The 16,969-nt window shown below is 39.6% G+C and overlaps 1 protein-coding gene across 2 annotated transcripts; it reads right to left on the bottom strand.

The window, feature by feature from the left end:
- Positions 1-7,736: 7,736 nt before the first annotated feature.
- LOC113663872 (ribonuclease inhibitor-like) lies at positions 7,737-16,963 on the bottom strand. 2 transcript variants are annotated; one of them, XM_047811415.1, is made up of 5 exons: positions 16,133-16,963; positions 15,521-16,069; positions 14,474-14,668; positions 9,469-9,642; positions 7,737-8,825 (listed from the first exon to the last, which is right to left on the bottom strand). In XM_047811415.1, exons 2-5 carry the CDS (start codon positions 15,775-15,777, stop codon positions 8,819-8,821), a joined length of 633 nt encoding a protein of 210 aa, XP_047667371.1. In that variant the 5' UTR covers positions 15,778-16,069; positions 16,133-16,963; the 3' UTR covers positions 7,737-8,818. The 2 variants fall into 2 exon arrangements, 1 of the variants encoding a protein (XP_047667371.1); XR_007140161.1 differs by having other exon boundaries at positions 15,673-16,963.
- Between the last annotated feature and the right edge of the window lie 6 nt (positions 16,964-16,969).

The raw sequence follows: 16,969 nt of genomic DNA, 5'->3' as shown, positions 1-16,969 counted from the left end.
AATCTTAGTAGAAATAATTAAAATATTATTCCTTACAATACTATAACCAAAGTAAAGTATTAGGCCTTGCAAAATATTACAATTGCTGTCATAAGACATATGTAGGCGATGTTGTAGGCCAAAGATGTTTATTGTAATCATAAACTTAGTAAAAGTAACCAGATTCAGGGCTGTCAGGCCTCGTCAGTCTGAGCACATTTGTAATAACAAATACAAAATTGTTATGTAGAATGGAAAAGACCATGGTTCCCAGACCTTAGCTCATAAATTGTTATGGAAAATGAAGAAGACCATGGTTCTCAGACTTTAGCTCATAGCGATAACTTATGTAGAATGAAAAAGACAGTGGTCCACAGACCTAGGCCCTGAGAACTAAGGGGAGGAAAATCCATAAATGGGCATATGGGTGAAAGGTGATGGGAAATAAGGGGAAATTAGGTCAGTGTGTTTAGAAAACATAGGAGGTGATTCCGGTAAATAAGGTGATATGGCACCTGGGCTCCTAGGAGTGCCAGGGTATATATTGAGAAGATATCTGAGGCTCCAGTCTCTCTCCGGGGGTGAAGGTGGGTGAAGGCGTGGGTGTGTGTGGGCGTGTGTGCGCGGGCATGTGAGCGTGTCCGTGTGGGCGAAGGTGTGTGTGTCAAATTCTTCTGGCCAGATGAAGGAGGCAGCCCCGCATGCGCGTCTGGGTGAGCGTGTGTGTGTGCGTGCGCGTATGTGTGTGTCTGTGTGTGCGTGTGGTGTGTCTGTGTGTGCGTGTGTGGTGTGTCTGTGTGTGTGTGTGGTGTGTCTGTGTGTGCGTGTGTGGTGTGTCTGTGTGTGCGTGTGTGGTGTGTCTGTGTGTGCGTGTGGTGTGCCTGTGTGTGCGTGTGGTGTGTCTGTGTGTGCGTGTGTGGTGTGTCTGTGTGTGTGTGTGTGGTGTGTCTGTGTGTGTGTGTGGTGTGTCTGTGTGTGCGTGTGTGGTGTGTCTGTGTGTGCGTGTGGTGTGTCTGTGTGTGCGTGTGTGGTGTGTCTGTGTGTGCGTGTGTGGTGTGTCTGTGTGTGCGTGTGGTGTGTCTGTGTGTGCGTGTGGTGTGTCTGTGTGTGCGTGTGGTGTGTCTGTGTGTGTGTGTGGTGTGTCTGTGTGTGCGTGTGGTGTGTCTGTGTGTGCGTATGTGTGTGTCTGTGTGTGTGTGTGGTGTGTCTGTGTGTGCGTATGTGTGTGTCTGTGTGTGTGTGTGGTGTGTCTGTGTGTGCGTGTGGTGTGTCTGTGTGTGCGTATGTGTGTGTCTGTGTGTGTGTGTGGTGTGTCTGTGTGTGCGTGTGGTGTGTCTGTGTGTGCGTGTGTGGTGTGTCTGTGTGTGCGTGTGGTGGGTGTTTTTATTTTTGCAAGGACGTCACGAGAGTTCTTGTTATTCTTGATTGATTTTGCATGACATGCTCTTTTTGGGGGTTTTCATTAATGTGCTTGCAAAGCACATTCTTATTGTCTTGCATACTTATTATTATTATTATTATTATTATTATTATTATTATTATTATTAATGTGCTTGCAAAGCACATTCTTATTCTCTTGCATACTTCTTCTTCTTCTTCTTCTTCTTCTTCTTCTTCTTCTTCTTCTTCTTCTTCTTCTGGACACTTTTTCGGCACGTAACTTGTCCCGCAGCTTTTGTCCTAGACCCATAAATGAGGTGTCAAATCGACCGGCTCATTGAGGAGAGGTGTGCTATCTATTTTGTAAGCGATCAGAATTCCAGAATTCCCAGTATGGAAGTTCAAAGTGGTGTTTTTTCCCCATAGACTTGAATGGGGAATCTCTCTGTAGATGTCGTATTGTTAGCTACGTCTCATGTCCTTCTTCAGCTCACAGATTAGCAGCATTTTGGGGTGAAATTTCAGACACAGTTAATGAACTGGTTTTAGAAAATGAGCCCTAACTATAGAAACCATAACGTACTCTAACCAGCCGGTTAATTCTAACCTGTTGTTGATGTTAGATTCAGTTCAGAGGCAGTGTTGAAACGACATGAGGATGGAAATGCAAGAGGAACTCCCTGAGACACAGAATGGAGTCACTGCCTCAACATCACACATGTGGAGTCACTGCCTCAACGAGTCACAGCTGCTTTGATGGCACAAAGGAAACTCTCAGACAGGTGGGTTTAATGTTCTGGCTCTTTGGTAGATATTTTTATCCAGCACATGCAGGTTCGCTTCCCCCATGTTAATAACCTCCAGCTACCATTTCTCCACGCTGCTGTTTCCTTTTTTCATCTTTTTCCTAAGAGATTTTATTGAGCAGGAGAAATGGCATCTCACTAAGGGGATTTACAGACTGAACTAAATCCTCTCTGAATAAGATCCACTTTTATAAACACATCTCCTCTCAACACTGTGGAGGAGAAAGGAAACACAACATAAAGGAGTGACAGAGTGGGGAGGAAATTTGATCTAATAGGTTCTTTTTGTAAAAATTCTAATTGGCTCCCAAATTAGAGAAGAAACCTGGTGATGACGTGTGTTTACATTCGATTCTGTGAACATGACATTAAAATAAAAGAGTGCAGAAATGACAGCGGCGTGATGGATCAGTCCCGGGGTCTCGTCTGAATCAGACTGAAATGGATTCTTTTGGTTCATTTAATATTTGTTTTGTTTACAGATGCCACAGAAAGAAATATTCAATTAAATTCTAATGTATTTGTGTAACGCTTTTTACAGTAGACTTTGTCTCAAAGCAGCTTTACAGAACATGAACATAGAACAAAAGATTAATATAACACAAAATCCCAGATTAACATTAGTTATATATAAATGTGTATGTATTTATCCCCAATGAACAAGTCTGAGGTGACTCAGGTGACTGTGGGGAGGAAAAACTCCCTTAGATGGTAAAGGAAGGAACCTTGAGAGGAACCAGACTCAAAGGGGAACCTCATCCTCATCTGGGTGACACTGGGGGTGTGATTATATAACCTCATCCTCATCTGGGTGACACTGGGGGTGTGATTATATAACCTCATCCTCATCTGGGTGATACTGGGGGTGTGATTTATATAACCTCATCCTCATCTGGGTGACACTGGGGGTGTGATTATATATATACAGTCTGATAAATGTTGTAGTGATGTAAAAGACCACATGGAGTTCACGTCTCCTCTTTAGTATCGCAGAGTCTAACTGGAGCTGGTAGATCTGTAGATGTCTCAGGATCCTCAGAGTCGCCTTCATCTCAGTGAAGGTCCAAAATCTTCATCACACAGAAGACGATCAGAGCTGCTACAATGTCTGGATGCCTCGTGATGTGTAGAAAGAGAGAAGCAGTGGAGAGGAATTAATGTAGCTGCTGTTTATAATATTAACAAGTACTAGATGATAATGTGCATTTGGTCAGATGTAATAGTGCACAGTATTATGGGATGTATTATGTGTGTGTGTACACCTGACTAAAGAGATGAGTTTTTAATCTACATTTAAACTGGGAAAGTGTGTCTGAGCCCCGAACACTATCAGGAAGACTATTCCAAAGTTTGGGAGCTAAATAAGAAAACGCTCTACCACCTTTAGTAGACTTAGATATTCTGGGAACTAGCAGAAGTCCTGAGTTTTGTGATCTCAGAGAGCGTGAAGGATTGTAACGTGTTAGAAGACTAGTTAGATACATGGGAGCTAAACCATTAAGAGCCTTGTACGTAAGTAGCAGCAGTTTGTAATCAGTTCTAAACTTAACAGGTAGCCAGTGTAGAGATGATAACATTGGGGTTAAAGGTCATACTTTCTTGTCCTAGTGAGAACTCTGGCAGCTGCATTTTGGACTAACTGTAACCTATTTATTAAAGATGCAGGACAACCACCTAGTAATGCATTACAATAGTCCAGTCTAGAGGTCATGAAGGCAGGAACTAGCTTCTCAGCTTGGTGATATTTCTAAGGTGAAGAAGGTTGTGTTTGTAATCTGGTGATATGAGTTTCAGAAGCTTTAAAGCCTTTTAAAGCAGAAAAAGTCACACAAGTCGTCTGTAGGCGAAAAACATCCTCATAGAACATCAAGAGTTTCTCAGAGATTGATGCAGTTGTGTGTTGTAGTAGAACACATTCACATTTACAGTAGGAAAAATTCATTCAACTGTTAAGTCTGACAGCTGTGTGTTTACTGTTCAACACTACACACACACACACACACACACACACACACACACACACACACACACACACACACATATATCTGTGTGTGTGTGTGTGTGTGTGTGTGTGTGTGTGTGTGTGTGTGTGTGTGTGTGTGTGAAATGATCTGTGTTTTCTTGTGTTTGTACTTGAATGTAACAGGTGCTTTATGTATATACACACACACACTAAATTGTGTTTAGATTGGCTGAGAGCAGTACAGTGTGTTCTGATTGGCTGAGAGCAGTACAGTGTGTTCTGATTGGCTGAGAGCAGTACAGTGTGTTCTGATTGGCTGAGAGCAGTACAGTGTGTTCTGATAGGTAATTTGGAGACATGTCTCATGTGTTAATAAATCAGTAAGTTTACTGAGAGAGGATTCACAGTGCCATGTGCTCTCAAAACATCAAACACACCTCATCATTAATCCTATCTTCATCCTGGGAGCACATTAACATTATCACACTTCTGACTCCATTCTGATTCGGATTATTTCCACAATGCAGTGTAACTGAGAGAAGAGTTCAGCGTCTCATCTCATCGGCCCTGTTTGTGTGCTTTTTAGGTATAAATAACATGAACCTTCCTGTGTAAATTCCTCTGTGTTTATTAGACTAAAGTCTCTCCACATGGGGGCGCTGATGGCCTTCAGGAGTCTGTAAAAAAGTTACTTCACACACGTCCTCTCACACTACTGAACACACACAAACACACACACGTCCTCTCACACTACTGAACACACACAAACACACACACGTCCTCTCACACTACTGAACACACACAAACACACACACATCCTCTCACACTACTGAACACACACAAACACACACACGTCCTCTCACACTACTGAACACACACAAACACACACACGTCCTCTCACACTACTGAACACACACAAACACACACACGTCCTCTCACACTACTGAACACACACAAACACACACACGTCCTCTCACACTACTGAACACACACAAACACACACACGTCCTCTCACACTACTGAACACACACAAACACACACACGTCCTCTCACACTACTGAACACACACAAACACACACACGTCCTCTCACACTACTGAACACACACAAACACACACACGTCCTCTCACACTACTGAACACACAAACACACACGTCCTCTCACACTACTGAACACACACAAACACACACACGTCCTCTCACACTACTGAACACACACAAACACACACACGTCCTCTCACACTACTGAACACACAAACACACACGTCCTCTCACACTACTGAACACACACAAACACACACACGTCCTCTCACACTACTGAACACACACAAACACACACATGTCCTCTCACACTACTGAACACACACAAACACACACACGTGTTGAACACTGAAAAACAAACTTCGTCTGAAAATCAAGGCTGAGATTGTACATGTCATGGGGAACCATACAAAGAGGTGTGTGTGTGTGTGTGTGTGTGTGTGTGTGTGTGTGTGTGTGTGTGTGTGTGTGTGTTTGTTTGTGTGTATTTATGTGTGTGTATGTGTATGTATATGTGTGTTTGTGTGTGTATATGTATGTGTGTATGTATGTGTGTATTAGAGCTTAGAGAAAATTTTGACTTATAAAATTGCTTTTGGTTGTGTAACAGTATGTTTTTGTAACAGTGTTTGTGTAACAGTGTTTGTGGAGTAGTGTGTGTTTGTGTACCAATGTGTGTGTGTAGCAGTATGTTTACTGGGCAGTGTTTGTGTATTAGTGTGTGTTTGTGTACCAATGTGTGTGTGTAGCAGTATGTTTACTGGGCAGTGTTTGTGTAGCATTATGTTTTTGTAGCAGTTTGTTTGTGTAGCAGTGTGTGTGTAGCAGTATGTTTGTGTAGCAGTGTGTGTGTGTAGCAGTGTGTGTGTGTGTAGCAGTGTGTGTGTGTATTAGTGTGTGTGTATAGCAGTGTGTTTGTGTAGCTGTTTGTTTGTGTAGCAGTGTGTTTGTGTATTAGTGTATGTGTGTAGCAGTATGTTTGTGTGTAGCAGTGTGTGTGGCAGAATGTGTGTAGCAGTGTGTTTGTGTAGCAGTGTGTGTGTGTAGCAGTGTGTTTGTGTAGCAGTGTGTGTGTAGCAGTATGTTTGTGTATTAGTGTATGTGTGTAGCAGTGTGTTTGTGTAGCTGTTTGTTTGTGTAGCAGTGTATGTGTGTAGCAGTGTGTGTGTTGCAGTATGTTTGTGTAGCAGTGTGTGTGTGTGTGTAGCAGTGTTTGTGTAGCAGTGTGTGTGTGTGTAGCAGTGTGTGTGTTTGTGTAGCAGTGTGTGTGTGTAGCAGTGTGTGTGTTTGTGTAGCAGTGTGTGTAGCAGTGTGTGTGTGTAGCAGTATGTTTGTGTAGCAGTGTGTGTGTGTGTAGCAGTGTGTGTAGCAGTGTTTGTGTAGCAGTGTGTGTGTAGCAGTGTGTGTGTAGCAGTGTGTGTGTGTAGCAGTGTGTGTGTAGCAGTATGTTTGTGTAGCAGTGTGTGTGTTTGTGTAGCAGTGTGTGTGTAGCAGTGTGTGTGTGTAGCAGTGTGTGTGTTTGTGTAGCAGTGTGTGTAGCAGTGTGTTTGTGTAGCAGTGTGTGTGTAGCAGTGTGTGTGTAGCAGTGTGTGTGTGTAGCAGTGTGTGTGTGTAGCAGTATGTTTGTGTAGCAGTGTGTGTGTTTGTGTAGCAGTGTGTGTAGCAGTGTTTGTGTAGCAGTGTGTGTAGCAGTGTGTTTGTGTAGCAGTGTGTGTGTGTGTAGCAGTGTGTGTGTTTGTGTAGCAGTGTGTGTGTTTGTGTAGCAGTGTGTGTGTGTGTAGCAGTGTGTGTGTTTGTGTAGCAGTGTGTGTGTGTAGCAGTATGTTTGTGTAGCAGTGTGTGTGTTTGTGTAGCAGTGTGTGTGTGTAGCAGTGTGTGTAGCAGTGTTTGTGTAGCAGTGTGTGTAGCAGTGTGTTTGTGTAGCAGTGTGTGTGTGTGTAGCAGTGTGTGTGTTTGTGTAGCAGTGTGTGTGTGTGTAGCAGTGTGTGTGTTTGTGTAGCAGTGTGTGTGTGTTTGTGTAGCAGTGTGTGTAGCAGTGTGTGTGTGTTTGTGTAGCAGTGTGTGTAGCAGTGTGTGTGTGTTTGTGTAGCAGTGTGTGTGTGTTTGTGTAGCAGTGTGTGTAGCAGTGTGTGTAGCAGTAACACTCCACTGAGGGGAAGTGGACAAAGGAACTATTAAAGGGAGTTTAAACAGAACTGGACCACAGATTTGCCCCCTGGGTAAATACACCACCCTGACTGAGGCAGTTGTTCATAAACATTTGGTCTGAATGTCTGGGGACAAATCAGACTGGACTTTAAACGTCAGACCTTCATGACGAGGACGAGTGTCACCATGGCGACGTCTATAAGAACAGGACCAGGACATTTATCACCGTCATCTCACTGAATGTTGAAGTAGAAACTTTACACTGAAGTTTTTTATTAAAAGTCTCAGTTCATTATAATCGGATGTAACGACCTTATTAAGTGTTAATTAACATTAATGAACAAAGCATAAAACCTCAACACTAATAAGTGACAGTCAGTAAATATGGATTGGATTTTATTAAATATTAATGAGATACAGCTGTGTTAATAATTGTTTATTCAGTATTCAGGTATAAACAAAATAACAGAACGTTCATTAGAAGCACGTTGTGAATAAAATATAGTTAAAAATATATTTTTATTGTATTTTTTAATAAAAGTTCACAGAGCTGGATATAGACGACAAGACACGAGCAAAACTTACACTGAAAATAGAATGAGAGAAAAGAAGCACATTAACTCTATAGTTTATATCATAATCAGTGAGGGAAAGAAATGAAGTTTTATTATTTTATTATTTAAATTCATCCTTTATAATATGATGTAATTCATTCCTTCTAAATGTATGATGTATTTCTACAAGACATTTAAGTGCCTTTATACAATATAATGTTAGTTATGTACCCAGTAATATAGTAATGAGTCTGTCTGTGTTTTGCCCTGTTTCTGTCTGCTGTCATTCCCTGCTGTTAATTGTTGGCCCCGCCCACTCATTTGTTACCATGGACACTAATTGCACTCAATCTCTTCCCCAGGTGTTTTGTCTTTGTCTCTGATTGTCTCTGCTCTTTGTTCCCGTCCCTGATGTTAGTCGTTGTGGTATGTTGTCTGTTTATGTCTCTGTTCCTGTTCCCTGTTCTGCTCAGTGTTCTGCCCTGTTTTTGACTGCTTATCTGTTGCTTGCTTCTTGTTCTGGATTGATAAAAGGTTAAACTGCATTTGGATCCTTTGTGTCATCGTGACAAATATAGCTATAAGTGTACATGTGTAAAAAGTGTAAATTATATCACAATAATAAACAAATAATAAATGACACAAACAGTAAAATGAACAGGGTTCAGCTCGAGTTCATGTGGATTTTCACCTGCTGTTACAAATAATCCCTCTGGTTTTGATGGGATTGAGGTCCAGGGAATTTTATCCAGGGATCAGAGGTCATTATAAACTCAGTGTAGAATTGTGTTTAGTCTGATTCACTGTACACGATGAACACACACTTCTCACGTCTCTGTGTGTGTTTAATGTGTTAGAACTAAATGAGTGATGTGTTAATAAACATGTTCTCTATTCTCCATCATGGTAATGCAGGAACACTGGAGTCTTCATCACACACAGATATTCATTAGAGCCTGAATATGAAAGAAAAAGATGTGAATTAATCAGCACAAAGTGGACTGTGGTACTTCATGACCAACAGCATGTAATCATCTCTGCTCCAACAGAAACATCATCATCTCCTGTTTATAATGAATCATTCAACATTTCTTCATTCTTACTAACATCTGTGTTCTAACATTTAACTAGAACAAATGAGAACTTCCACAAGTTCTAACAGGATAATGAGCAGATCTTTACCCATCACATCACTGCTCTTATCCAATCACAGGAGCTTTTTTATATAACAAACACTACTGTGTCATTTAGATCTTGTTCTACATTTATATTTAAGTGCAGACTTTAAGAACAAACTCAGGTGAATTTTACAGGAATGACAGAAGACACAATGTTCATTAACAATCACTCTCATCAACTCATTGGTGACTTTTTGTAGACTGTCTGAATCCCTGTTTTCTGCCTTCACATGAATTTTACATCAACACACTTTACTGAACACAAAACAGCATTAAAGAGAATCGTTAGAAAAATCCTGATTAAACAGAATATAGTGACATTTTCTAACCTGATAATGTGAAAGTTATCGAAGAGAAATGTGATGTGTATCAATGTGTAATGATAATGAGGGTAAACTTTTATTAACAGGTCATTACTCACTCCAGTGTCTGTAGTTTGTAATGTTCATCATGCTTAAGATCAGACAGCAGCTTCTTTACTGAGTCTCCTAGATTATTATCAGACAGATCCAGTTCTCTCAGGTGTGAGGGGTTTGATCTCAGAGCTGAAGTCAGAGCAGCACAACCTTCATCTGAGACACCACAACTCTCCAACCTGTATAGAGACACAATAACACACTCATCACTGGTTGTACACAGGGACGTTTCTAGTGTTTAATCGCTTTGTTCACAGGCAAACAAGAATTTTACAGAAACCTGAAAACAATTTATTTAATTTATTCATTTATTCGTTTGTTTGTTAGTTTGTCATCATATAATGTAAGAAACATGAATGTAACTTTGAGCTGCAGATCATTTTATTATTTCAGTTTTACATTTTATTTCACTGTAAAGATCTTTACTACAATTACACATGTAAACTTTTTTAGCTAAACAACCTTAAATCCACAACTAGTATTTTTGTAAGAAAACTAACTAACTAGTCGTCTAAATGAATAAATCACTTCCAAAAGCTTTCACTGATGACTAAATCACATCCAGTTTTAGAGTTTAGAAATGAGAAGAGAAAAGAAAAGCTTCTTTTAGCAGTTAACAATTTAACATTATTGATCAAATCTGTGGCAAATAAATCAGATGTGTAAAACAGGAAGTGGTCATTCATCTAAATCCACATTCACATACTACTCATTAACACAGTGATAAGTGTTAGTCTGGTAGTTACATCTCCTCAGTCCTCACGTACAATGTGGGATTATTAATTATCATCTGACTGCAAGTCCACATTTCTACTGAGAAAAGTGAACAAAGGAGCACAGTGGGGGGGCACAATGTGGGGGTGGAGCACAGTGAGGAGGCGGGGCATGGGGTGTCAAAGTGAGAGACAGGGCACAGTGATGGGGTCAAAGTGAGGGGGTGGGACACAGTAAAGGGGCGGGGTACAATGAGGTGTGTAGCTTATGATGGGTTGGGCACAGTGAAGGGTCGGGGCACAACAAGGGGACGGGGCACAGCGATTGGCCGGGGCACATTGATGGGCGTAACTTATGATGGGCGGGGCTTATGATGGGCGTGGCTTATGACTGAAGTGTACAGGATATTTTCCCTTCAGCTAACATTACAATCAGTCTTCATGTTTTAAATCATGATGTAAATATTAATGTGTGATGAAGACGAAGCCTATTTTCAGACATATCTACTGTAATCTACATCATCAGACACTGATTTATCAGGAACATTTTACTGGGGCTCGAGTGTCGACCCTGACTGTAGACAGTGTGTATTATTGTGGACTGAGTAACACACACTTTACAGACCAGGACAACACATAAGACTAGAACTTGGACTTTTTCTGGACTTTCATACACAACACTGAGACATCGGCCAGAGTTTATTTTACACAGAACATATTTCATATATTGCAGTATTTAACACATCTGAACTTTATTAAAACACTCACATTGTTCTGCCACTGATCCATATTCACATTTATTTTTACACTCCATTAAACTGATCCTTACATTTCTATTTGTTACATCTATTCTATTTTTATTCTAGTTTCTTTTTTATTATTCTATTTTATTTGATGTTTAAATCACAGACAGATTAAAAACATGTCACTACGTGTCGTACTGTGTATGGTTGTGTATGTGAGAAATAAAATATTAATGTCAATGTTTTCTGTAACTTTTCTCTGTTTCACATCTCAACAAAATCTGTGTTTTAATCCGAGTTCACATGAACAGATCTTTCTTGAGAAGATCAGACTGTCAGTAATCAGACCTAAAACAGGGTCAGACTCTAATTAGTGTTTGGAGAAGTTGTTAGTTCATTGGTGTATTTTTTAACCCCAGACAGTGAAAGTGTAAATGGTTTATTCAGTATTGACAAGAACAACTGTGACTGTGTTTTATTTATACACAATGTGTTTATCTATTATTACGACCTGGATGAAGATTAGACCATGATTTATTATTAATGTTTTAATAGATGATCTTACTTCAGTGTCTCCAGTTTACAGTGAGGATTCTCCAGTACAGCAGAGAGAAGCTTCACTCCTGAGTCTCCTAGTTTATTATAGGACAGATCCAGGTGTCTCAGGTGTGAGGGGTTTGATCTCAGAGCTGAAGTCAGAGCAGCACAGCCTTCATCTGAGACATCACACATACGCAACCTGTATAGAGACACAATAACACACTCTTCATCAACACATATAAAACCCTTTATTACAATAACTAAAATATTGTCAGATTTATTAAATAAATAATTGTGACAGAAACCACAAATAAAGATTTCTAGTGAGAAAGTTTCCTCACATCAAATAGACTAGAACACAATAAATGTTCATCTATTACACTGCAGAAAGGCATGAAACACTTTAACTCTGTAAACAATATGGACATCCATGGGTTTACATTTATATCACTTTACTTTTGTAACAGAGATGTTTTTAAATTGTTTTAATATTTCCAACATCAAACTTACCTCTGATTTAATTAAAACATCATCATCATCATCATCATCATCATCAGCTGATGAACAGGTTTGTGAACTTCAGAATATATAATCAGTACAAATCTGTTCTTAACTTGTTTAAAAGTCTTTCTATTACTAAAGTATACAACACACCAGACAAGACACAACCTTTATAACACCTCTATAAACTTTATAAGGAACCACATAAGTCACCATTAACTTTCAGTAGACTTTCAACATCACTGTACAAAACCTTTATCATGGAAACAAAATCAGGACTAAAACTAAATGCTGTGAACACATTCATAAATAGTTGTGTTCGACTCGGTCAAAAGTCTTTTCTAGGTCTACTGACACTAGACCAAAATCTGGTTAAGACTCTTACTGATATCTAAAAGATCCCAGATAACAGAAATATTATAAACATTCATCTTCCTGGGACACAATCTGTCTGATCACGATGGACGACTTGTTCTAACACTTCACTCAGTCTGTTGGCCAAAACCTTGGGGAGTAATTTATAATCTCTGAATAACAAACTCAGCAGTGTCCAGTTTTTAATATCATTTAGGTCAGGTGTAGGTTCCCCTTCAGAGAGGGCTTTTAGTACTGGGGGAATATTGTTCCTCTCTTGTGGTCCTCACTAAAGCTGGATCATGTTGATAGACTTGTGTTTCTAACTAAAACCTTGACAACACAAATGTATAGTACAAATACTGACATGTATAGTGTAGGTTTAGTTCATTCAGCTCTGAATCATTCTGTTTTCTACAGTGGAGTCTTATTACAATTTAATTTTATTATAACAGTTAGAGTGTAAAACAGACCCACTTGTACACTGAACACAATTTTACATCTTCTTATATTATAATACACAGAACTTCTTTATTTCTCTTCTGTTTATAAGTGAAATAAAAAAGCTGATAGCTGACAGATAACTGCCTCTTGATGATCATTTTAACCTTCATCATGCAGCCCTTCTGCCCCCTGATGGAGGGTAAATCCATCAATTCTATATTCTGATAGTGTGAGCTGACCAGAGACTCTTGTGTAAGTTTAGTCTCCAAGTTCTATTTATTTCCATCATTTCCATGTCAGTGCTGCTTTTAAACCCTGCAGCTCACACAGTACATTTAGTTTGTGTCCCAGCTCCAGTTTGTGTCATTAGTTCCAATGTTTTAGTAAATTTCACAGTAATTTCAGACACATTGCAGTTACATCAGAGTCTGTGAGAAATCATCAGTGTGCAGTGAAAAGAAACAATCTTCCTCCTCAGGACATTGATGATGAACCTAAAACTTCTGCTTCAGTCTCACTATTAGAGAATGTGTCTTACTGAGGAGAAGGTCATGTGATGCTCAGAGAGATGATCTTACCTCAGTGTCTCCAGTTTACAGTGAGGATTCTCCAGTACAGCAGAGAGAATCTTCACTCCTGAGTCTCCTAGTTTATTACAGGACAGATCCAGGTGTCTCAGGTGTGAGGGGTTTGATCTCAGAGCTGAAGTCAGAGCAGCACAGCCTTCATCTGAGACATCACACCTATACAACCTGTATAGAGACACAATAACACACTCTTCATCTACAGATTTTATTATATAAAGTATAATTAACACTGAACACAACATTCCTGTCAGATAGTGAACAGTAGGTGGTCCTGGGTAAAACAGGGTGGGCACAGGGTTGAGAAGAAACTCAACATCAGCTGTCACTCAAAAGAACTTACATGAGTGTAAAAAGAGGACAATGAGCTGAAAGAGATCTGTTCATTTATCAGTTGTTTATGTAGCGCACACACACACACACACACACACACACACACACACACACACACACACACACACACACACACACACACACGACTATTTAAAGTCTATCAGTTCAAACACAGGATATTTTTATTTAAACATTTCAGGCTATGATGTTAAATCATGAAGGAAAATCTAACTAATGATATTAGATAAATTATTGTTTTAAAATAACTGATAAATCACACATTGTTTTAGCTGAGATTTCTTTTCAGATAAAGTCTTTATTAAACTAGTCTGTTACACGACTAAACACCACACAGAAATGTTACTGAGCAACGTCACTCAATGAAGCTTCTTAAAGCAGCAGCTCCTAGTGAGTGACAACTGGGGTTTATTAATAACTCTAACATTATAACAGAGTTTATGTAGGTGGGCCAGGACTCCACATGGGTGGGACCAGGACCCTGGGGCTGCACCAGTCATATTAGTTTATTATATTATTTACAATTATTGATATTAAGTTTATTTGAGCTGCAAAAGTTTTGCTGGTGTTAAAAATAATGACTTATAAATGTTCTCTTATTTATGTATTTATGTATTTATTTCATTCCTAAGTGATTGTGTAGAAAACTCATTAACACTTAATGACTAATGTATTTGTTGTGAATGTTGTAGTGTTACAGAACATTTCAGGTGAAAAACAACACTGTATATAACTGCTGCTTTTAGTGAGTTATTGTGACGCTCAGAGAGATGATCTTACTTCAGTGTCTCCACTTTACAGTGAGGATGCTCCAGTCCAGCACAGAGAATCTTCACTTCTGAGTCTTCTAGTTTATTCCCAGACAGATACAGTGTTTTCACAGTCAGATGAAGTTCTCTCAGTTTGGAGGTTTCTGATCTGAGCGCTGAGAACAGAGATGACCAACTTTCCTCTCTAAGTTCATCACAGCTGATACTAAAGGGAATAAAATAAAACATAATGAACTCACACAAATGATCAAACTCGTCCTCAAAGCTTTCACTGAACCTTCTCATTGTTATAAATACTGAAAGTACAAACACCAGTTAGACAATATGGTTAAAGTGACACTGCAGTCCACATCTACATGTTGAGGACATTAAAATGGGTAAAGTTAGTGTTTAACTACAGCTAACTAACTAGTATCTAGAGTAGGGTTGTCCCTGTCCTGTATAATATGGGATTGTCTTGTATTGAAAAAGACAAAGATCTCACATTATGGCCAGAAATTCCTGAAGTGATGTGACCTTAACAAACAATCGATACCGGACTAATTATTATAGGAACAAATTGACTTTAAAACAACACTTTTAACATATTATTACTAGTAAATCTGTAAACTTGGTATATACACTGAACACAATTATAAACACAACACTTTTGTTTTTGTCCCATTGTTCATAAGCAGATCTAAGACTTTTTCTATGGACACAAAAGGCCAATTTGTCTCAGATATAGTTTACAAATCTGTCTAAATCTGTGTTAGTGAGCACGTCTCATCTGCTGAGAAAATCCATCCACCTCACAGGTGTCATATCACTATCCTGATTAGACAGCATGATTATTACACAGGTGTGACTTAGGCTGGTCACAATAAAAGGTCACATGTGCAGGTTTTATCACACAACACAAGGCCACAGATGTTTCAGGTTTTGAGGGAACCTGCAATTGACATGCTGACTGCAGGATTGTCCACCAGAGCTGTTGCCCCTGATATGAATGATCATTTCTCTACCATAAACCGTCTCCAAAGGCGTCTCAGAGAATTTGGCAGTAAATCCGACCGACCTCACGACCGCAGACCTCATGTAACCACACCAGCCCAGGACCTCCACATCCAGCATCTTCACCTCCACGATACTCTGAGACCAGACCCCCAGACAGCTGCTGCAACAATCGGTTTGTATAACCAAAGAATCTCTGCACAAACTGTCAGAAACCATCTCAGGGAAGCTCATCTGCATGCTTGTTGTCCTCATCGGGGTCTGACTGCAGTTCGTCTTCGTATCCAACTTAAGTGGGTAAATGCTCACATTCGATGGCATCTGGCACTTTGGAGATGTTTTCTCTCTTTGTGGATGAATCCCAGTTTTCACTGTACAGGGCAGACGGCAGACAGCGCGTATGGCATCATGTGGGTGAGCAGGTTGCTATGACAACGATGTGGATGGAGTGGCCCATGGTGGAGGTGGGGTTATGGTATGGGCAGGCGCATGTTCTGGACAACGAAGCATGTTTGGGATGCTCTGGATCGGCGTATATACGACAGCGTGTTCCAGCTCCTGCCAAAATCCAGTAACTTCACACAGACAATGAAGAGGAGTGGACCAACATTCCACAGGTCACAATCAACAACCTGATCTACTCTACGTGTTGGAGATGTGTGTGGTAGTAACACCAGATACTGACTGGATTTCAGACCCCCACCCCCACCCCCAACACAGTAAAACTGCACATTTTAGAGTTTATTATGTGGACAAGCCTAAAGCACACCTGTGTAATAATCATGATGTCTAATCAGCATCTTGACGTCACCCCTGTGAGGTGGACAGATTGTCTCCCAACAGGAGAAGTGCTCACTAACACAGATTTAGACAGATTTGTGAACAATATGTGAGAGAAATTGGCCTTTTGTTTACATAGAAAAAGTCTTAAATCTTTGTGTTCAGCTCATGAAAAATGGGACAAAAACAAAAGTGTTGTGTTTATAATTTAGTGCAGTGTATTTTATATGTCCATAAAACTTGTCTCTGCTCTTCCACACTCGTGTCTCAACTATTGTTTAAATGAAATAAACCTTTAGTTTTCCTCCAACTTTCTCAAAATTCTCAAAAGTTCCCCTTATAGGTTCAAAATCTACTCTGTCCAAGTCCAACAGTCTCTTCTTTATATTGATGCTTCCTCCTGCCTCTAGAGTTGAATTCTCTCTAATTATTATTATTATTATTATTATTATTATAAAACTTTTTAAAGTCAGTTTCCTATAAAAGACCATTTCCACCTCACAAATAAAAGTTAATAATGAATAAAAACTTTTTGGGGATTAGAATTTGTCATTACTGCAGTAAACATGGTTCTTTATGTCTGGTACACAGGTGTGTTTAATATACATCAAACATCCAACATAAAACCTGCATTAACTTCATCATTATTGTAAGATATTAAGATAAGTCATAACTACAAAACTACAAAACTCCCTCAAATGTAATCACCTGCTTCTACATGTTTAATAGCTGC

Source organism: Tachysurus fulvidraco, chromosome 3, assembly GCF_022655615.1.
Source record: "Tachysurus fulvidraco isolate hzauxx_2018 chromosome 3, HZAU_PFXX_2.0, whole genome shotgun sequence".
Classification (NCBI taxonomy): domain Eukaryota; kingdom Metazoa; phylum Chordata; class Actinopteri; order Siluriformes; family Bagridae; genus Tachysurus; species Tachysurus fulvidraco.
The sequence above is the reverse complement of the archived record's forward strand: the minus strand, read 5'-3'. Positions and strand labels throughout refer to the sequence as shown.

What these genes read in the sequence shown, in the direction of transcription:
- LOC113663872 (XM_047811415.1), bottom strand. Translation starts at nt 15,777, where the DNA reads ATGCCATCGAATGTGAGCATTTACCCACTTAAGTTGGATACGAAGACG. An exon ending in ATGAGGTCTGCGGTCGTGAG is followed by an intron (nt 14,669 to 15,520) that starts GTCGGTCGGATT and finishes TATTCCCTTTAG; the next exon opens with TATCAGCTGTGATGAACTTA. An exon ending in TGTAAAGTGGAGACACTGAA is followed by an intron (nt 9,643 to 14,473) that starts GTAAGATCATCT and finishes GTCTCTATACAG; the next exon opens with GTTGGAGAGTTGTGGTGTCT.